The 23,379-nt window shown below is 35.3% G+C and overlaps 1 protein-coding gene across 1 annotated transcript in view; it reads left to right on the top strand.

Moving 5' to 3' along the window:
* LOC138385696 (multidrug resistance-associated protein 1-like) overlaps positions 1-23,379 on the top strand; it is an 82,827-nt gene extending 59,448 nt beyond the window's left edge. The window contains exons 17-28 of the mRNA XM_069471951.1: positions 1,010-1,070; positions 1,615-1,834; positions 7,610-7,764; positions 9,531-9,686; positions 12,708-12,907; positions 13,670-13,796; positions 15,169-15,270; positions 18,205-18,348; positions 19,628-19,786; positions 21,440-21,606; positions 22,699-22,893; positions 23,241-23,379. Of these exons, the coding sequence (XP_069328052.1) occupies positions 1,010-1,070; positions 1,615-1,834; positions 7,610-7,764; positions 9,531-9,686; positions 12,708-12,907; positions 13,670-13,796; positions 15,169-15,270; positions 18,205-18,348; positions 19,628-19,786; positions 21,440-21,606; positions 22,699-22,893; positions 23,241-23,379 (1,825 nt within the window). The remainder of the gene's footprint in view (positions 1-1,009; positions 1,071-1,614; positions 1,835-7,609; positions 7,765-9,530; positions 9,687-12,707; positions 12,908-13,669; positions 13,797-15,168; positions 15,271-18,204; positions 18,349-19,627; positions 19,787-21,439; positions 21,607-22,698; positions 22,894-23,240) is intronic.

Raw genomic sequence — 23,379 nt, 5'->3', positions numbered from 1 at the left:
GAGGGCCATAGAGATACGAGGAAATATCAAAATGTAGTCGTGCAAGGAGGTGAAAGGAAGAGCCCCTTAAACAAATGAGTGATACACAATGTTAACTGTCATGAAGAGTTTAAGTGATATAATTTTCAAAATACCTAATGGATATAGCAATAAGTCATTTGCTAATATCCTTGATGAAAATAGTTTAAGCCAGATGCCAGGAAGTTTAAGGAGGTAAAGGAGGTGTAACAGTGAAATGTTTTGCTACAAAAGGAAGGCAACAGATAGGAACTGAGGGGGGACATAGAGTTGAGAGTGGGATTGTTTCCATGGGAAAGGTTGCAAAATGAGAAGAATGTGTTGTTCTCTGTGGGCTGATGGGAAGGAGCCAGTACAAAGGAAGAAAGTGAAGATTAGAAAGGAGAGAGAACAGTCCAGTGTTTTTCAGACTTGTCTTAAGTTTAAAAGACATATTTCTAGGGGAGAAATCTTATAATCTGTATTTGTAACTACCCATGTTTGTTACAAGAGAGAATTGGAAAAGGCTGGGTAGAAATGCAGCTAAATGTACATGTTTGGTGACTCACTTTTCTGTCTGCTTGTATTTTCTCCATGAAGTGAGTCCCCTTCTGAGAGTGATGTAAGAATATCTAGGCACTATTAAGGCCCAGGTGGAAGGAAGATATTAATTTATGGAGGAACCAATTTTCAGGTCTGCATGATTTTTTGAAGCAGCACTCCACAGGAATAGGTGTGACCAAGACTAATATGTGAGTTCTAACAGGGAGGTTTAATGGAAAGAAATCAGGGAATGGGGGTTCAGAATATTACCCCAGTTTGGATGGATGAAGTGACAATCATGGAGAATAGGCCGGAAAATGAAGGGAACAGAGAGAGGGTAGAACTTTGCCTGAGATTAAGAAATTCCCTATAATGTGGAACAATAAATGCTAAAATGGTCGAGAATATGTAAGTTTTAAAAAATGGTTTACCTAAAAACTAAAAAGTGAACATTTTCTTACTTTATCAGGTCCTCCTTGGATCAAGGAAAACAGTTTTCAATGAAAAAAGAAAATATTCCTACTGGTCGGGTAAGTACCAGAGGAACTAATGTCATTTATTATTGCCCACCCAAACATAAAAGATTACCTTGGATTATCAATAAATACTATAGATTTTTCATTTAATTTGAGGAGGGTTGCCAAATAATAGTTTGAAGATATTAAATTAAATGGAATTGTTGGATATTGGAGTCATGTTTAGTGAGTATTACATGTTATTTGGCATGCATATATATTTTTTACTAAATGATAGTAACTAATATTTATTGAGCCAGGACTGTGCTTGACACTTGAAATGTATTTATAATGTGGCTACTAATATTATTCCAATTTATAAATGGCCAATCTGAAAGTTAAAGGAGTTAGTTACTTAACCAAGATCACAAGGCTTAGGAAATGTCAGAATTGGATTTAAATCTTGCTTGTTTGACTTTAAAGTACAGCTTTGAAGTCCTGTATCATATTATTTAACTGATGCTGATCAAAAACTACCAGTAATGAAACTTATTCAGAAATGGCATGTCATATTCTAATATTTCTCAGTAATGTAATGTTATATCAATTTTACCTTTAGGTGAAGTTCTCAATTATTCTGAAGTACCTCCAATCTTTCAGCTGGCTCTGGGTGTGGCTGGTTGTGTTCACTTACCTGGGGCAGAATTTGACGAGCATCGGACAGAATCTATGGCTTAGTGCCTGGGCAAGAGAAGCCAAACACATGAATGAGTTCACAGAATGGAAGCAAATAAGAAGCTATAAACTTAATATCTATGGATTATTTGGATTAATACAAGGTAAAAAAAAAAAAGTCCAGCTATTTCTCTTTTCTTTTTCTGACCTAATTGATTTAAACACAACATATGGCATCATGTTATTTCAAATAAAATCTATGCCATAATATTCAAATACTTGGGCATCCTTCAAATATTGCTTACCATATTTGAGAGACAGTAAAGGAAAAATGAATGAATGAATGATCAGAGAGCTACAATGGGATTGGATAAAAGAATGGATAGAAAAGACTTATATAAGAATTGTTGATTTGAAGGTAAGAAAAGGGCATCCCTCAGTCATGATTTTGAGGTTTAGGCTGGGTAGTGGGAAGAGCAATGACGACAAAAATAAGGAAACCAAGAGGAAGTCTTACCTGGTGGAGCAGAGAAATGGGGAATTCAGTAAGAATGGATATATTTAATAAGAAGTGTTGGTGCTTTCTCCAGTAGACAGATTAAAACTCCTCTGGAAGTTTGGAAAGTAGGCTTCTTTATCTGTAAAATGAGGGGCTTACACTAGATAATTTCTACATTTCCTCCAAATTCTAACATTCTATAACTCAGTAGTTCTACTTAGACCTGGAATCATTGTATAGAGGTAAAAAAAATGAATCTGTAGGAGCAGCTGTGGATCACTGTGAATGAAGATTTAGAGCCGTAAGGGTGGATGAAATTTTTGAGGAATACCCCCCATAGAGCCAATTAGGGGACTGGCTTCACAGAGTTGAACAGAGATAAGTTCCTGATCAGAGAAAGAAAGAGGTAAAACAACAACCACAATAATGTGAACACTCGCTCTGTGCCTGGAAACCCAAAGTGTTTTAGTTATTGAGGTTGAACTAAAGGAAATTGCAGTTTCATGTAGTTTAAACTAATACAGTGATTCATTGAACATATATTCTAGTGAAGGAATAGCTTAAACTTAGGCATGTTACTTAAACTTAGAGCTTTATCACTTCTAAAATGTAGATATTCCATACCCAAATATTGTTCCAGTGATTAAATTAGATACTATGTATAGCACATATAGAAAAGTGCTGAGCATACAGCAAGACTGCAATAAATGTACCATTATTTAACAATAGAGAAGATAGGTAAAATGATCAAAGTCCTATGACTAGTAAGTTTCAAAGCCAGGATTTGAATCCATGTCTACCTGACTCCCAAGCCTATGTTCTCAACCACCAAATTAGCATTTCCAAAAGGATTTTACATTAACAGTAATGAGATGATCCACAAACACATCATTCCATGTCAATAAGTTTGGGAAATTAAGAATTATATTCTTCTATGAGTCTGAAATCTTCTTTCCTTCATTAAAGGTTTTGAGTCATTCTACAATAAACCGATCTGTTTAATCCAATGCTTTTCAAATCCATTTGACTATGGAAATTTTTTTTCTTGTGTTGCCTATTAACATTTTGAGCAACTTGTGTTCTACAGAATATACTTTGGGAAACTCCATACTAAGATAGACTTCCTTCCAAGTAAGCCAGAAAATTACAATGTAACAAAAGGAAAAAAAAAAAAAGGTTCTCAAGTTTCTGAAATGCTGCAAATATGTTAAGTAGAAAAAAAATTGAGAAATGACCCCTGATTATAGTCGAGGAACCATCATCAAGAGAGAGGTGGGAAAAGAAGAAAAGAATTCAGATTGTAGGTAATTATATAATTGAGAATTACAGGATAGATAGATATAATGATAGATATAAATATCTCCATCAGAAAAAAAGCAAATATTGTGAGACTGATTCATGTTCATTCTGTCATTGCATTAATAACCTTCATTGGGGAAAGAGATGTTTATAACTAAAATAAGATATAAGGGTTATCTATTGTATGAAATAACAGGACTTTACAATGTGTTTGGTTTTGAATCAGCTAGAGCCAAGTTTATTGATGAACAGTTTGCAACTCAGTGAGAAAAAAATACACATAGAGGTCTAGAATTCTTAGCAAAGGAAATATCCATTTATACAGGAATTTCTGTATCTATATATATCACATATACATATGAAGGTTAAATTCATACTACTCCAGTGAATTCATGTCACAGCTTTAAAGTAGATTTAATAGTCTTTGAAGAACGTTTTAAGTGAGTAACTATCCTTTCCTATAATGTATAAAGCATGAAAGTTTGTCTACAATATTACCATGTAAAATCTTAATTTTAATTGACTGTCAATAAATATGGGAAGTATTTTATAACAAAGGCAACAGATTATGTACAGTTTAATCATAAATATTTTTTTCTGATTAGATTTTTGTTTGGAGTGGCCTGCAGTCATTAGAATATAAATTTTCCTTACTTTTTTTTCTTCACTTTTATTTCTTACATATAAAAAATTTAAATTTTTATCAAAGCCTATTTAAGCAATTATAAATTTCATTTCTATAAGGCAAGCCTAAAAAATGAAAATCTATAATTTCATATTTTCTTCAGCAGAACATGCCTACAGCTTATGGAACCTGATCCAATCAAGAGAAGGCTGTATTCACTGACATCATCATAGCTCACATTTTTTTCAGAACTTTAAAGCATAAACAGCACTTTCACATGTTAGTACCAGAGGCCCACTATGAATAATATAGAAGACTAACATTCAAACAAAACTCGAGTACTGAAACAGAAAATGCTACATCTATATTTTATGACAACAATAAAGATCTTACCTCATTTTCTAAAAATGAAATAGCCTTGAACAGTTTTTTCCTTGGGTCTCAGCGATTTGCTTTTGAATCTCTAGGACACTCAACACATCTGTAATCTATTGTATTTTATGTTTCACTATTAGGAACTTCCTTTCTCTGATCCAATGTGTAAAATATGGGTACTGTATTTTCAAAGTGTACTGTTTAAGGAGGACACTGCTGCTTCCAGTTGAAGGTGGCTGAGTGGATCATTTACTTTACTTACCTCACTAAATTCCACTGAAATGACAGTGAATAACTATAAAAGCAAGGGCTTCAGGGGGTTTCAGAGTAATACATTTTTATATATGCGATTATACTGACAGGAAAGCAAGTGTAGAAGAAAACCTGTAGCTAGGTACAGATACTGGGGAAGCTGGAACGGAAGAAGGAGATGTTCAGTTGAACCAACACTAAACGTGTGGTCACAGGTACAGAGAGTAGAATTGAGTTGCATGGAAGTAATCAAAGTAGTTCACTAGAGCATTGTTCTGCTGGCCTATTGACCCCTCCTAGAGCACCCACGGCCACCGCCAATGTAACAGCCACTGATGTAGTAGCAGTACAGTGGAAACTAGAAAGCTGATGTTTAAAGAGAAAAGGAGACATTATGTATGTCTAGCATGACATACATAAAAGAAAGCCTCCTTATTGTGGCTTTTGGAGAAGCCTCAACCTACATGTCTTGATCCCCATATGAAGACTTCCAGGGTCATACCCACCCACTTAAGTGGAACTTGAACCAAACTTTTCCATTCAGGGGAGAGAAATGATAGGGGAAATTAATGTATGCAACAGCAGAAGAAAGCCACGTCAGGTACCTATATTAATTAACCATGTGTTTCTCTCATATTTTTAAACTGATAATGATGGATGGTGATAAATTTTAACAAAACCAACCACATAAATATAAGTCAAGAAACACAGCAGTCTAGCCCAGGAGTAAAATAATACTATTTGGACTAGAATTAGACCTTAAAAGGCTCTAATTAGTGTCTTCATAGATTCAGAATATTACACCCATAAAGTTAAGTACAGAATGTGCTGAAATAAGTTCAGTCTGAGAACAAGAAAGTTCTTGAAAAAAATTAAAGAATTTAAAAAGATTATACATGTGTGAGAAGATAAATTAGAAGAAATTATCCCAAATGTACATCATCAAAAACAGAGATAAAAATGATAGATAAGAAAAAATTAGAGGAACAGTTCAAGAATTTCAACATTCATATATAAAAGGAGTTTTAGTAAATGCAGAAGAAAAATTATTAAGGACATAGTATTTAAAAATATTTCCCACAACTGAAGAATACAAATGCCTGTTTCAGCAACCATTTTAGTTTAGAGCAGAGAGACAGAGGGTTCCAAGAGGATATTTTGTGTTTCAAAGGGGAGGTTCTAAATAGGATGAAAGAAACAATATAATATCTGATGAGAATATCTGATGAATATATTCAGAAGAGATTTGCTGGCTATTGAAGTGTTTGGGAGTAAATTATTGCTAGTTACATAGAAAACTAAGCATATGGAAAAGTAGTGGCAACAGCAATCTAGATTTAGTGAACTTCATGAATAATATACGTTTAGTGGTAATGTAAACACTGAATATTTGAGGGAAAAAAGGGTAACCTATTTTTGGAAGGGGAAGAGGGAAGTATGGGGGAGGGATGGAAGAAAATAACTGAAAATACTTACGACTGAGAAATCAGTTAATAGCAGTAATGTCATATTATTTAAAAATATAAAGAAACTAGCTGATGAAATTTAAAGTGGTGAGGGTCAACTATTTTCATTTTGTTTTGTTTTAAACTGTGATGCCCACAAAGGAACAAGGATTATGTGGGCAACACATTTTTATTAGCAATTTTATATGTTAGTGTACAATGGAGCTATTTTATATCTGTTAAGAATTAAGAGCAAACTGGCTTAAGTAACATGGAAATCCATTGACACCCAAAACTGAAAAGCCCAGGCATGGATCTTTAAACACACCTGATCCAGAGGCTCAAATAAAGTGTCCATGACTCTTAATTTATCACATCTCCCTGTTTTCCTCCTTGGTTTTATTTTCAAACTCCACAGGGTGATGAAAATATATTTTTTAAAGAACTTTTGTCCATAGAAGTCTATAAAATTACTCTGCTTGAAACAATTTGAGTCATATATCTCTCCTTGAACCAATCAATGTAACAAAAGCATTTCTTCCTCCAGCCCTAATGTTTTCCCAATTTGGGGATTCTTGTTTTCCTTACATTTCTTGTCACATACTGGATAACTCTTTTCTGAACTTGTCTTTTTCTTGTCACATTTTGTCAAATGCAGTTAACACTAGTCAAAACGTGCTATTTTCCAATCTCTTCCACTAAAGCTACAAGTTTACTTTATATATTATCTGCCTTCTTAGTTATTACAAGAACAATCTTCCTACCAACCAAATCTTAGTACCTTAACGCACCAAAAGAAGCTTATTCCTCACTCATACCATGTGTCCACTGTGGATTGGGAAAGGGACTCTGCTTGTCCTAGGGTCCCATGTTGAAGGAGCAATCCGACCACCATTTTAAATGTCTGTAGGCACTAGGAACTGTAGCAAGTCTGACACTAGCAATTAAATGCTTACTAACCTGAAAGTGTCATATGTCATTTTCTCATAATTCCTTGTTCAGAACTATTCATTTGATCCTATCCCCCACAAAAGGGCCAGAAAATTCAGCTCTTCCATGTACCTAGAACTTTGGAGAACTGAAACTATTTGGCTAAAAGCACTAGTCACTGCCACACTGTCCCACAGGACATCATAAAGTTAATAAGTTGATAAAATTCCATGAACCAGATTGATCTTTTATCGTCTGTGTATTTCTGTATGGAACCCATGACCATGAATGAGGAGCGCTCTGATCTGGTGCCATGGCAAACCATTAGAAGTGCCTATTTATTTCAAATGCACATATACATTTATATTTAGTTCAGCCCATAATTACACATTTGTGGTATGGTATTTGGGTTTTCAATTCAAAAAATAAATGCTATTACAAGCAAACTCTTCAAAGTTAAAACACAAAATTCCTTTATGATGTTAATATGACCCTGATAACAGTGTGTGTTTAGGTCTCTTTGTCTGCTCTGGAGCCTATGTGGTCACCAAAGGATCCCTGACTGCCTCTCGGACCATGTATGCTCAGCTGTTGAATAACATGCTGCATCTCCCGCTACAGTTTTTTGAAACCACCCCCATAGGCCAGATTATCGATCGCTTCACCAAGGTAAGGAAAGATGTACCTTACTACACAGCATTGCTAAAAATGATGACCCGTATTTAGTACCTTATAATCTCACTTGTACAAACTATCATGTGTTTAGTACAGATTTCATTGTTGAATACATTTCTAGACCTGTTACACATAATTGATGTATGACAGAGTTGCATCTTACACATATAATTAAAAGAATTCTTAAAAATTCCTTAAAGAAAGAATCCAAGAAACACATGAGCTTTGATGTCTACAATTCTTATACACGCTGAGTTTGAGAATCACTGGTTTAGGCTAAGAGGGGAATGAAAATTTAAGTCAATATGGAGATATCTGCACTTTGAAAACATTCTGCCTTTAAGAAAACTTAAGAAATCACTTGTGAATGGGGCATAGGTGGAGATTTTCAGAATGCCTCTGCTTACCTCCAGGTGTTTTCTCAATGTGTTTACTATTAAGCACTTATAATTACACTGTCCAGTAGAAATATAATGCAAACCACAAATGTAATTTTGAATTTTCTGGTAGCCACAATAAAAAGATAAAAAAATAGTCAAAATAATTAATTATGATAATATATTTTCTTTAATAAAGTATATCCAAAACATTACACCAAACTGTAGTATAGATAAAATTATTAATTAAATATCTTATATTTTTGTACAAAAATCTTTGAAATCTGGTTTTTATTATATACTTATAGTACACTTCGGTTTGCAGTGGCCACATTTCAAGTGCTCGATAGCCACATATTGCTAGTAGTTCCTGTATTAGACAGTGCAGTCCATAACTTTAAAATATGTTAGTACATTTATATGTAAAGAAAATGATGTGTGTATAAGCTAGTGGACATTTCCTACGATTACTGAATAACAATCATTTTTTTAAAGTAAAATTTCAAATGATTGGGTCTTGAGCAGATGGAAGTATGGGAAAGTAAATTCTAAAAACAGGCAGGAAATTGTATATGAATATGATTCTGTTACACTATTTGATATATAAGATAGTCAGGAAAATCCCAAAGCAAGATAGAATTAATAAAATGCCATCTTTATATCAGTTTGTCACTTTGTATCAGTTTTGTCTTGAACTGAGTAGTTTATCCATTCAAGGTTTAGTGTCTTTTTCTTACTTGGGCTCTCTAGGTCATACTTTGCACCCCAAACATAATTTGATTAAGTTATATGCAACAAAGAGTAAGAATTAAAGAATTAAATGGCCTTCCCCGTGTCCTCTCATTCTATTTTCCATTTCCCTCTTTCAGTTTCTAATTTTGTAAATGAAGATTATTTTGTTTTTCTACCTCTTCTGATACAGACAAAACCCAGCTACTCACGAAAGCCACTGTACATGTTTTTAGTTGGTAACAATGCCCCAGGGATGCTTTACAATTTTTGAGTAGTAAATAGTTGTAGCCCAGTGCCCCAAATACTGGATTTTGAAAACCCTTCTACTGGATTTGAGACTTTTTTTTTGGTATTAGGTTGTGACTTCAGTTATACAATTAATTGCCATGTAGTTGTCATTGGGAAATATAAATTGCCTGATCATAGGCATCTTGTTACTAGAACGGCCTTTTAATTGTTACAGTTGACTACAGGGGATAAATATACAAGGGCAAGCGAAGATCATGTAGTTAGACTTAGTTAATCATCAGACTGTGACACCTGTGAAAATATCTTTTTAATCTTTTTCACTGAATGATACATTTCTCCTTCCCCTCATTCTAAAACATGAAAAGTTAAAAAATAAAGTGACCCGATAATCAACTTTTTCAGGACATGTTTGTAATTGACACATGTTTCCATTACTATTTACGAATGTGGATGAATTGTACGTTGGATGTTGTTGGAACAGTTTTGGTCATCGCAGGAGCTTTGCCACTCTTCATTCTGGGGGTTATTCCCTTGGTTTTCTTCTATTTCTCCATACAAGTAAGTACATGGATTTTTATTTATATTAATTGCTTACCAGCCCACAGTCAAATATCGTTTCAGACCCACTTAAACCTCCTGTTAGTCTAGGTTCTCCAGGAAGCAGAATCCAAGAAAGGATTAGATACACTAAAGATTTACTGGGGAAAATGGCTGTACAAGATAAAAGAGAGTGATCAGGAGAAGGACTGGGTTGAGCAAGTCAGATCTGATCCCTGTGAGGGAGAAAAAGAAGGAAGAGGGTTTGGGTAGAAAGAATCTTGGACTGTGGAATAGTTTCATTAAAAAGTTCACTGGAACCCATGGGAATTCCTCAGTCCAGCTTCCCCTTGGGAGAGTTCCACTGGCCCTGGCATGGGCCGGCTTTAGCACTATTTGCCATGCTCAGCTGTTGGCTGGGAACAACCCTTGGAAAAAGTGGCTTTCATGCTAATACAGTTGCGGACCCAGTGGTGCAGCAGCTGGGGCTGTCACTCAGTCAGCTATGCTCCCAGAAACAGGAGAGCTGTCTTTGCATTTTTATGCCCACCACAAAACCTACATGCTGTTTACATTTTAACAGAAATTTAATTTGCCTGCATATCCAAGACAGAAACAGATACTGACTTTTTGTCCTGCTATCTCAGATATCAGCACATGATTGCTGGAAGAGCAAAATATGTCTTTCATGGCACTTATGTGTGATATCTTCATATTAAAATGTGGTCAAGCAATTTAAACTCTGAAATTATGTCACTATAAGGCCACGGTTGGAAAACAAAATTTTTTAACACATATTTTAAATTAAATATAAAAGTAATCTGAGGCTGTTTTAAAAAAGGGATTCTTATAGTTTAATGCTTTCCAAAAACCTAAGTTTTTAAATTAATACTGAAATTTAGTCTGCTCAAGCCAGAATGCTAATACATTTTTAGTTTCTATACCTATACTCCATTATTCCTCCTACTTCACATGGTTTCCCTATTCTTTCTGTCCGTCTGGATCTTACTTACCCTTCATGGTCTAGGTCATATTCCATTTTCTGTGTGAAGCATTCTCTACCAAAATAGTGCAAAAAGATCTGACTCACCTATGTATTATGGAGTTATTATGCTGCTAGTATTATCAGCTTTTTTTTTTTTTTAGGAGACCAGAGATTGTCTCCTCAATGAGCTTGTAATTTCTCTAGGGGCAGAGACTATGTCTTATATATTTTGTAAAAAATCTAGAAACAGAAGGAGGGTATTGAGGATCCATTATATTTGCTTAGGAAAAAACCACTCATGTTGCAAATACAATTTTCCGTGATGGTCTCATGGTTGATAAATTATAACTGGGTGACCAGGAGTGGAAAGTGACCATGTCTTGTTAGGGGGAGTTGTAGAGTGTAAGCTCTGAATTTGGATTCGAGAACCTGGAGTTCTAATCACCTTCCTGACTCCTGTGCCCTGCACATCATTTCCCTGGCTCCAGGTTTTTCTCTTGTGAAATAACAAGTTTGATTTAGATGTGTGCTACACAAAGTGTGGTTCCTAGACCCAAGGACCACAGGTCTATTGGATCAGAATCCCTCGGGGTGGGGCCCAGAAGTCTGCATTTTAACAAACCCTCCAGGTGATTCTTACTGAAGTGAGAGCAGCATTGATCTAGATCAAAGGTTCGTAAACTAGATCTCCTGGACAGTTTCATGGAAGAACCACATGGCTTCTACAATTCACTGAAATTTTATAAAAAGCTCTGAGTATGTATGCATATTTACATTTGTCTAGAGAAAAATGTTTTACCCTTAATCAACTACTCAGAGGGTCCGTGACCCCAGAAACATATTCCCTGGTCTAGATAACCTCTTAAATCCCCTTGTGGCCTCAGAATGCCATAGTTGTCTGTATTCTCCGGAGCACTTAGCACAGAGCAGAGTTCATAAACTGCAAGCTAGCAGGCTGTATGTAGATTGAGGTATGTTTTTATTTAGCTTGCTCAGTGTTTTAACCAACTGAAGACATTTTAAAATAAGGAATTTTACATAAAATTCCAGATCTGAAGACTTTCCTGAAAATTTTGCAAGATCTGGTAACCCTTAATTCAATTTTAGTTGGTAGCAATTTTCTGGGACTAATTAATGATGGTCCTGTGCACTCAGGGCTTGCTCCCTCCAGCTTTCCCCAATCCCCACCCATCCCAATTGTCCTCAACCTAAGGCCAAGGGGAAGCCAACTTGAAATTGTGGCTGCACTAGTGATTTTTGTAGGAAAAAAATAAATATTTTTTTTTCTGTAATTATGTTTAGGTACAAAAATATTATTTGTACACTTGGTCTGCTTCCCTCATTTAGTGGATTAACTGCCTGGTCACATTTTCAACATCTAACACAGAGCTTTTTCCGTAGTAGATACTCAATCATGGTCATTTGAGAGCACAGTCAAAGTGAAATTTGGCCAATTATGCTCTTGTGGTGCTGTCCAGAATTTGGGCCTTTTGCTGTTGTGTGGATATATTAGTTTCCTAAGCCTCCTGTAGCAAAATATTTAACAACCTATTCATAATAATATGATGAACTGGGTGGCTTAAAACAACAGAAATTTATTTTCTCAGTTCTCGAGGCCAGAAGTCCAAAATCAATCATGTAGGCAGGGTTGGTTGAGAATCTGTTTCATGCTTCTCTCTTAGCTTCTGGTGGCTGTCAGAATCCCTGGCATTTTCCCTGATTTATAGACACATCACTCCAGTCTCTGCCACCATCTGCACAGGGTGTTCTCCTTGTGTCTGTGTCTTCTTTTCTGTCTGTTATACGAACACTCCGCATTGGATTTAGGATCCATCCTACATCCAGGCTGATCTCGTCCTGAGATCATCTTGTTAATTACATCTGCAAAGATACTATTTCCAAGTAAGTCACAATTCAATAGGTACCGGGGATTAGGATTTGCATCTCAGTTTTTGGGGTCACTCTTTAAATCACTACCCAAGGGTCTTACAGTTTTTAAACCACTGAAGCAATTTCAGCTATATCTTTCCAACTGCCTCTTTCTGTCCTCTGATTAGAGATATTACATGGCAAGCTCTCGGCAGATTCGGCGGTTGGCAGGAGCTTCCCGTTCTCCTATCATTTCCCACTTTAGTGAGACTTTATCAGGAGTGTCCACTATTAGGGCATTTGGACACGGACACAGATTCATTCAGCAAAACAAAGAAGTGGTGAATGAGCACTTGGTCTGTTTCTACAATAACGTAATTTCAAACAGGTAAGTCAGATCAAAACACCTACCTTGGGATCAGTCTCTTCTTAGATATCTTGCTCACTAACTTCTAAACAGAAAGAGTGTGTTGTAATGGCATTTCATCCAATTAAAAATATATGTAAATAATAAGCCCTAAATATTTCTTAGTATTTAATATACATTTCAATTAAATTGTATCTATTATGTTCATATAAAAGGTACATACTACTTTATATGAAAACAAGGTCCCACGTTGTTGAAGGATATACAGGATGCTATTAGAATTACTTCTTACATGATTCTACATTGTATTTTATATTTTTAGAATATATTTTTATCTGTGTACACTATCTTATAAAATTGTTGAATTTGAAGTTATAATTTCCTTAAAGGAGAATAAATGAAATATTATGTAGTAGTTGGGCGCATTTTAATTTTTAGAGAATAATTTTATCCTATAAAAAGTGTATGTAATTGGAAAGATAATTGATTTTCCAACGGAATTTTTAAAAATGCAATACATCATTTTAGCTAGTGTTCTTTTCCTTTGCTTTTAAATTCTGATCAAATTTTAAAGCAAAGTTCTGCAAGCACATTTTTATGCAGAGGAATTTTTTAAGCTATCATCATGTGAAAATCCTGTTTGACTGAATTCCAAGTAAGTGGGGGAACAAAAGGGAAGCAGCTATTGATGGTTACTTCTCGATTTCCCAGGGGAGAGTTAGTACTAAGTGCATCAAAACTTTTTCATCTCACTTACTTAAGAATATATTCCCTTTATCACAGGTGGCTGTCTGTTAGACTTGAATTTCTTGGCAACATAATGGTGTTCTTTGCTGCACTGCTTGCTGTGCTGGCTGGCAATTCCATAGATTCAGCAATAGTTGGTTTATCTATATCCTATGCCCTAAATGTAAGTAAATAATGATTTTTACAATACATGACAAGTTTATAATCCAATTAATTAAACACTCTTCTCCTTTGTCTGTCTAAATTATAGATTATATTAACTAAGTAATGAGAGACAAATCTGGATTGCCCTGGAGGCTTATTTCTTTCTGTTTGGGTAGTAGCAGGAATCTGGCTCAGCAGTTCTAAGTCAGCTAATAGGAAGAACAGGCTGATACCCAAGGCTGAGCACTAAGGGACCAGGAAATTCCTGCTGTTCCATAGTTACCCAGAAGTTTCTGCTGCCCTTACAGATTAATAGAGTGTTACAGGGTAGACCCCTCTTCACTACGGCCAGTGCATCCAATTTGCCCAGCCTAAGCAAGAAAATAGTGCAGGCTCTGGGGAGAGTATATGTACTGCTTTTCCTTTGCTTGTAAGTTTGTCCTTAATAAGCTCTATTTTATATTACACTGCAAAGCACTAGTGGTATGAGTGTGTTCATGCTCCCTTTGTATAATAGCAAGTGCCCTTAACTGTTTAATATAATTCCACGTTAGTTAGAAGATAAGTCTATGTGATTTTGGTTTATGCCCTTAGACTCTGATTCAAAAACCTTGAGGCCCGTTGCATTTTAGAATTCAGAATTTAGGCTTCTAGAAAGGGAATATGGCACATATCTCTATGCAGGGCTTGGGGCAGAACCCCATAATCAAACATTACTGTGTTTTGCAGTGAAATATGCTGATATACTCCCTACGTAGGTTAAATAAACATTTTGAAGAGCCCTGTATCAGTTAAACTCAGGTGGGCCACCAAATGAATTGGCACCAAACTCAAGAGAAAACGAGATTGCCAAAGTTTTTTGACCTTTAGAATTAGGTTAGAAATAACAACCTTGCAGAATCTACATTTGGGAATAGAGTGAGAAGAAAGTATAGTCAAAAAAAAAAAAAAAGGAAACAAGGTTAGGAGAAAGTAAAAAAGTTAGGAGAAACTTCCTTCTGACAGAAGATTGTGAAGAATGCCAAAGTGTTTGTGCACTATTTTTTTCTTCTCATTTAGGATATGCATTTTTGAGGCTTATCCCATCAATCTTAGCATTCATCATTCCCTATACCAAGTATGGACTTAACATATATGGAACTATGGTTGTTCTGTCTTCTGCCAAATAATTGCATTTTTATGATCTTAGTGAGTTTAATGTACTTAAACAAACACAAGTGTGTATATGAAGAAATATATTTACATCTAGAGCTGTTATATAATCAAAAGAAATAAAGTATATGAAAACTCTAAAAAATGAAACTTTATAAAAATAAAGTATTACTTATATTACATAAAAGACAAAAGAACATGCATTAAGCTCTTGTTTCCCTCTCCGTCACCTCCCCTAGATTACTCATTCTTTGAATTTTTGGGCAAAGCAAGCATGTGAAATTGAAAGCAATGCAGTTTCCATTGAAAGAGTTTGTGAATATGAAAATATGGATAAAGAGGTAAGCACTCCTAAGTAACCAATAAATAGATGCAGGATTAAGATATTTTAATGCACCTTGAATTGACATTTAAAAAAAATGAATTTTAGACAAAATCTGCATTTCGGGAGGGGAAAGATAAAGTGAGGATGGTTAATGGGTGCAAAAATGTAGTTAATAGATAGAATGAACAATATTTGGTAGCACATCAAAATGACTAAAATCAAAAATAAGTCAGGATATGCTTTAAAATAACTAGAAGAGTAGAATTGGAATGTTCACATGAAAGAAGAGTTAAATATCTGAGGTGGTGGACACCCCAATTATCCTGATTTGATTAATTCTCACTGTATGCCTATATCAAAATATCATATGTACCCTATAAATATATACAACTATTATGTACCCATAATAATTTTTAAAAAAGCCTGCATTTCCAAATTGATGTTGTAATATTCAACATTTCAATGAAATTAAAACTGAAATTATTGTAAAAATGGACCATTATTTTATATATCTCTAAAGTAGAAATAAAAACACTTCTAGTTAAGTTAGGACACTCCATAAATTGTAAGATACATCCCAATTTCAGTAAGTTATAAAAATGAAATATGATAACCTGTTTTTAAAAGGCACAGTGATTTATCCTCTACTGATGTGCAGGGTAAAATACAGAACTTATGATTACAACTTTGTGGGGATTTACATTGAGAAAAGTGTCAATATAGTCAGCTCATAATTATTTAGAGTCTGCACAATTTCTAAGTTGATTGCATCCTTATTGCCTATAACTTCTGCTTCATTTACTCATCATTAATATCTCTGTGAATGGGAAGGAGGAGGAGAATAAATCAGTCTGTTTTGTTCTCTTTAATTAATTATAATTTGGGAGGGCAACGAATGAGACTATTGACAGCATAATATTTAACTTATCCATATATTTCACTCATCTGTGTTACTTCTGCGCCCAAGTTCGGTTAATTAACAGGGCAGATGGTAAAGATAACTTGAATGTCTGTATCTTCTTTAGTCTACCTACAAAACTCTTTTGTTTTCTGTTCATGACTCTTTTTCTTTTGCTCCTAAGTCTGAAGAAGAGGTGTTCCTCCTCTAAATAAAAATCTGACATTTTCAGTTGCATTTTTGGTAATATCGCTTCCTGTCTTAGCTCTGAGTCCTTGCCCATTAACAATCTCTTTTAATTCCTACCCCTTGCTCCTCTCAGCCCATAAATATGCCAAAATATTTTCTATATCCTCCAACTCCTGCCTGAACTTTGAATGTTCCTTTGAATTTTTCCCTAGGTCTCATCTTTCCTTCTCATAAATTTCATGAAAGATTAGTCTACTTTCACAATCCTCAGTTACCAATATTCAATTTGCTTAGTCCATTTGCCATCTGATGACTAATATACAATATTATTTTTCCCTGGGCACAGTGACTCAAGCCTGCAATTCCAGCACTTTGGGAGACTGAGGCAGGAGGATTGCTTGAGGCAGGAAGATTGCTTGAGTCCAGGAGTTCGAGAGCAACCTGGGTAACACAGTGAGACGCTGTCTTTACAAAACATTAGCCAGGCATGGTAGCATGCGCCTGTACTCCCAGCTACTCAGGAGGCTGAGGCAGGAGGATTGCTTGAGCCCAGGAGTTGGAAGTTACAGTCAGCTCTGATTGCACCACTGCATTCCAGCCTGGGTGACCAAAAAAAAAAAAAAAAAAAACCATAAATATATATATATATATATATATATACACACACACACACACACACACACACGTATATATAAAAAATTTTCTACATTTTCTAAACTTTTTGATATTAATATATTTTTTGACATTGGAAAAAGATGATAAAATATGTACGTATGTATAGAAACACATTTAAAAAAACAAATAAAAAACTTCCATGAAATTTAATGCAAGTTGTGACCAATACTGCTGCAAAAATACTTGATGTGGAAGAGGTCAATTTGTCCATATAACCCTCTTCACCCCTTTAGAGCTCTGTTTCTCTGCTTCCCTTTGCAGAAGAATTCTTTGGAAAAGTTGCCTATACTGGCTTCTCTATTTTGTTTCTTTTAGTATTTTTTGGACCTAATCCAAACAGGCTTTCAATCCTACCAATCCACTGAACCTGCCCTTTTCAAGACCAAGGATGGCCCCTCCTGAGTCCTCACTTTACCTGACCTATCATTTGACATTGGCCTTCACTCCCTGTCCCATGAAACACCCCACCTCAATGTCCAGGCACCACGCTCTCCCTATGTTCTGCCTCATGCTTCCTCCAATATTCCAGACAGGCCCATCTTGGGGTCCTGGGAACAAGTGATTAGTTCAAGCTAGTTATTAATCCCTTTGTCTAGAATGCTCTTCCTCTGGCCTCCATATGGTTTTTTCCCTCAGCCTTTCATAACCACCCTACTTAAAATAACACCTCTTCCTCCTACCAACTCCGCTTATTCTTCTTGTCTTCCAAAGCTTTAATATCATCTAACATTCTACATATGTTACGTGGTTCTTTCTGTCTGACCCCACTAGCACGAAGGGAAGAGTTTTTATCTGTTTTCCTCACTGCTGAATCTCTGGCAACTAAAACAGTGACTGGTAGAGCAAACATTCAGTATCTGGGGAATGAGTGAATGACAAACTGTCCTCATCTCAGCTAAAAGTTCAGGTTACCTTTAGCCCCTTATACGATTTTAGAAAGTTTTTCTTAATAACTTGACAGAAGATGAGAAGTCTTTTACCTGTGAAAATTTATTTCTAAGATTTTCTGATAACTAGATGAGAGGTTTTATGCTGTTAATATTTAAAACTATTTTCAAAAAATCATAATATCTACAAATGTCTCATTTATCATCATTTATCCTCATTTTTGTTTGCATGCATGAGAGTTATCTTTGGGGGGTATATTTTATTGCAATTGTAGTTTAAAGAATATTTCTTTGTTTCAAGGCACCTTGGATAATGTCTAGAAGGCCTCCATTACAATGGCCCAATAAAGGGATAGTGGAATTTATTAATTATCAGGCTCAATATAGAGATGATCTTGGTTTAGTATTAAAAGATATCACTTTCAAGACTCATGAGGAAGAGAAGGTACCATATATATTTCATATATTTCATTTTCTCTTTAATCTGAATGCATTCATTAAGTACAATATGATATTAAACGTAAAGTAGTTTTTTCTTGAAATTTCATATAAAAGTAATAATATGTGGTTGGTGGGTAGACAATAAGTTTTCCCTCTATAAAGAAAAAATGTTTTAATTGCTCTTACACTATTGTGAAACATAATTTTAGTGTACATTGTTTTTACTTCCTCTATAAAGTAATTTATAACAATAAGTAAAATAGTTACCTACAAAACAGTAAATCCATATTATGGATTATTTGTATAGACAATGACATTATATTTTCCAAGACTATTAGAGAGATGTAAAAATGCTTGAAATGTAATTTAGCAACCTACAAAACTGTTGATAGTATGATCCCAGTTTTGCATTTTTAAAAAAGCAAACATATACATTAGCACATATATTTTGGGAACATAAGTATATGGGGAGCAAATGAAATCATTCTGGAATTTTGATTTTCCCAACTGATTCAATAGATTCATGTTTTTTTTTCTCTCTGATGTATTTGTCAGATTTAAAATTTTATATTAGGGCAAGCCAACGACCTTAATGTTCTCTCTGCCTAATGTTCCTATTAACGCTAACACATGAATCAGCAACCAGAAGACATTGCTTTGGTTCTCGTGGTCAAAGGGACATGTTTAATTACTGGAATGTTTATAACAAGCCAATTAGTTTGGCCAAGAGTCAAATCCTTGAACATTATCCATGGCCATCCACAGTAGTTTTAATGCTAAGTTGTTTGGATACACCAGGGAAATTTACAGGCATTCCTTTGGATTTTCTAGCCTATTTGGCAAAAGGTTCCAGTGCCTTTTATTTGTTTGTTTGCTTGTTTGTTTGAAGGGAAGGAGGGTAGAGAAAACCTCATTGTTTGCAAGTTGCAGTAAAGCCATTTCATCCTCAGCGCCTCCTTTGCCCTTACCTTTATTGGCTAGTTCAGAGGTGGTTCAGGGATGATCTACTTTTCCTGGGGCTGCTGGGGTTCTCTAGTTAGGTAGCAACTAAATCAGTACAAGTAGAGGGAGAACACATACCAGAGCCTCTCCAGTGAGTAAAGAGTAGCTGGATAAAGACTGATCCTTAGAAGTCACATTATATCTTCCATGCCGCTCAAGGTTAGTGTAGCTGGAAAATTAGATCCCACTCACCTGGCACCTAAGGTATTTTTTGTCAGTGAACAGGCTCTGTTCCCTTACAGAAAGTGCAGCATGAACTGTTCATGATCATTTCGTTACAGATTGGAATTGTGGGAAGGACTGGAGCAGGCAAATCAACACTATCAAATTGCTTATTTAGAATTGTGGAGGGATCAGGAGGCAAAATCATCATTGATGGAATTGATATATCCACTATTGGACTTCATGACCTTCGTGGCAAACTTAATATTATTCCTCAGGTAAAGTGTTTTGCCAGTGTTCTTTCTTAACTCATTCCAAGGGGACTTTTTTTTCTTTTTCTTTTTAAAATTTTTTTCTTCCAAGTATATAAATTCATTTTTAGAAGCCAGATTATTTTAAAAATGTGTTATGAAAAATTGCTACATGATTGAACCCTATTTAAACGCTGTTATTGTGAAGCATTCTTTCTAAGGGCATTTATCTATTTGAAGAACCAATATCTTGCTTTGAAAAAGTTCTCTTCCTAATAGTAAGTACAAATAAAATTCAAATGAATAGATCAGACTGAAACTCACTGGTATTTTTTGGAAGTAAAAAAATTATGAAGTCTTTGCTTAGTCGGTAGTTTGATTATTTTGATGTGAAGTTTAGAAACGTTAAAAAAAAGAACCATAATTCAGTTAGTTTTCTTTTCTCAAGTCCTTTTGACTTTTTGGTCTGTGGAATCAAAGGAACTTGATCATCAACAAGTATGCAAATTGGCCCAAAACTATGATGCCTGTAAAATCAAATATGATTTATTCAGTTGAGTTTGAAAGAATAAAGATATCTTCTGACCATTTATTAAATATTTTTATGCTGCCTTCTAAAATATCTTAAAATACTAAAATCTCAATCATATTGCTTAAACATATACTTGTATTAGAAGATTTGCTTCAAAACAAATTTGAGGTGGTGAGTAGTGGCTCACACATGTAATCCCAGCACTTTGGGAGTTCGAAGTGGGAGGATTGCCTGAGACTGAGAGTTCGAGACCAGCCTGAGCTACATAGCGAGATCCTGTGTCTACAAAAAATAAAAAAGTTAGCTGGGCACAGTTGTGCATACCTATAGTCCCAGCTACTCAGACAGCTTGAGGCAGGAAGATTGTTTGAGCCCAGGAGTTTGGGGTTGCAGTGAGCAATGATGACACTGCTGCATTCTAGCCTGGGAAACAGAGCGAGACTCTGTCGAGGGGATGGGGGTGGGGGGGAATTGTGTAAAATCTAGAATTCTGGCAGGGAAAAACACTTGCTGGAAAAAAGAGACATCAGTCATTCCTCTCTTATAAATAAATGCAGGTATAGTAAAATATAGTTTCACCAGGCATCTTGTTGTACTAGAAAGAAAATGGTCTTAGTCTGCTTTGAATTCTACTCAAGAACTTATCTTCTGTGTGGTTTTGAACAAGTGCTCTTTGAAACCTCCAGTTCACTCTGTGTAAATTAGGAATATTAACCTCTATCTTTCTGACTTCGTATGCTGAGTGATAATATTATATAGATACTAAATTTTATATTTATTATGTTATACATCATATCTCTGACTACATGGCAGCTATCATCATTATTGTGGTTGTTGACATTATTGTAAATAATAGGAGGAGGAGAAAGGGAATCAGGATGCTTATACTGATTTAATATAATTTAATTAGTTTATTAATATAGTTTATTAGTTTACTGATATTAGTTTATTAATTAGGTTATTAATATAGTTTATTATTAATTATAGTTTATTTTGATTCTCTTTTATTTTTGTTTTAAATATAAAATGAATTTGATGACTTTATTAGGTTTCATCATTTTACCTTTTTCTTACTTGAGTCTGAGTTTTTTAAATTTATGTGTGCCTCAGTTGACCGTACGATTACAGAAGACTATTTTATTCCCTAGGACCCTGTTTTATTTTCTGGAACCCTTCAAATGAACCTGGATCCCCTAAACAACTATTCTGACAGTGAGCTCTGGGAGGTGCTGGAATTGTGTCACTTGAAAGAGTTTGTGCAGTCCCTTCCTGAGAAGCTGCTGCATGAGATTTCAGAGGGTGGTGAGAACCTCAGGTAGGCTGCTAAGAACAGAGCTAGCCCTGGTTATTCATTCTAAACTCTTTAGAAATTGTCCTCAAAGGGAAATAGCTCCTGAGCCACCAAGGAGCTTGTTTGGTCTGTTTAAAACACATCATTGCTGATTCTGTCTAGGGAAGAGGAACAAGGAATAAAATGGTAGCCATTGGCTTGGGAACTGTTGATGAAGAGAAAGAAAAGAAAAGAAAAGAAAACAAAAGGAAAAGGAAAAGAGAAAACTGTGGAATGTCACTATTTAATTGAATCTTCTTTTCTCAAGACTGATACTCTAATAGCCTTGTTCCTTAAAAATGTTATAAAGGGTTACTTTCTCTCCATCACTGTTTGTTGTCTTAAGACTGTCTGTCCCCTTTAAGTGATCAGAGACTCAAGCAAAGTGAGCTGGATTCCTTTAATGGCCCACATGGCATGACTCCCAACTCTTCCTTGATAACTTTCTCCCTTTCTCTCTGTGTTGCTGCCACATAGGCTGGTCTCCTTGTTGTTTCATGAGTTTGCCAGGCCAGCTCATGGCTGCCTCAGGGATTTTGCGTCTGTAGTTTCCTTTGCCTGAAACAAGTTTCCAACAGAAATCTGCATGGCTCACTCTCCACTTCCTTCAGGTCTTGACTTAAAAGGCAACTTCTGAGAAATTCTTTGGCAGCATTCATCTAAAATGCCCACCCGACACCCACATGTTATACCTCTTTCTGTGTGTTTGACTTCTGCTTAGAACTTATTATACACATATTATGTATGAAATTGCTATATATACTGTTGTATGTATACATATATATGTACTATATACACTTCATGTTCTTCTTACTATGCATTTTACTCAATTATTATTATGTTTATTTTTTTCTGTCTTCCCTGTGAGAATGTAAAATGTACACAGATTTTTATGTTTTGCTCAGTGCTCTAGTGTCTGGCACATAGTCAACCCTCAATAAATAATTTCTTGAATAAAAGATAGAATGAATGTGCAGATTAGAAAAAGAATGAATGGCCGTATCATCAGAATTTTAGAACAGGAAGTGTGTAACCATAAAGTCCCTTGTTGAAGTTAGTTTGCTTTTTTTCTCATAGCGTGGGACAACGGCAGCTTGTCTGTCTTGCTCGCGCTTTGCTTCGAAAAACAAAAATTCTCGTTTTGGATGAGGCAACAGCCTCCATTGATTTTGAGACTGATGACTTGGTGCAGACCACCATCAGGAAGGAGTTTTCCGATTGCACTATCCTGACGATTGCTCACAGACTGCATTCTATCATTGATTCAGACAGGTATGCTTGCTTTCTTCTCGGAAATAAAACAATTTCTGCATAGCTAGATATTGGACATACAAAACACACTAATTACTTGCCACTAATAAAGAATGTTATCTGTGCTGGGAGATAAAACATTTTCATGAATACTGTAGAAAATATTTTTCCAAAATAATTACAAGAAAAATTTAGTGCTCAAAGAATATTAGAAAACTCAATTTATTTCCTGAATTAACTAGTAACTTATATAGTTTGTACTGAAATATCTCACACAGTAATTTAAACCTTCTATTAGCAAGAGCAAAAAGCTGAGGTGGAAAACTGATTATAGGTTAGCTGACTGTGTTTTTATTTTCACATTGCAGGGTGCTTGTTCTAGACTCTGGAAGGATTATGGAATTTGAAGCGCCAGAGAATTTGATAGACCAGAGAGGACTTTTCTTTGAAATGACAACAGAAGCTGGAATAACACCAGACTTTGGGACAAAAAATAAATTACTTTAG

Source organism: Eulemur rufifrons, chromosome 7, assembly GCF_041146395.1.
Source record: "Eulemur rufifrons isolate Redbay chromosome 7, OSU_ERuf_1, whole genome shotgun sequence".
In the NCBI taxonomy this organism is placed as follows: domain Eukaryota; kingdom Metazoa; phylum Chordata; class Mammalia; order Primates; family Lemuridae; genus Eulemur; species Eulemur rufifrons.
The sequence above is the reverse complement of the archived record's forward strand: the minus strand, read 5'-3'. Positions and strand labels throughout refer to the sequence as shown.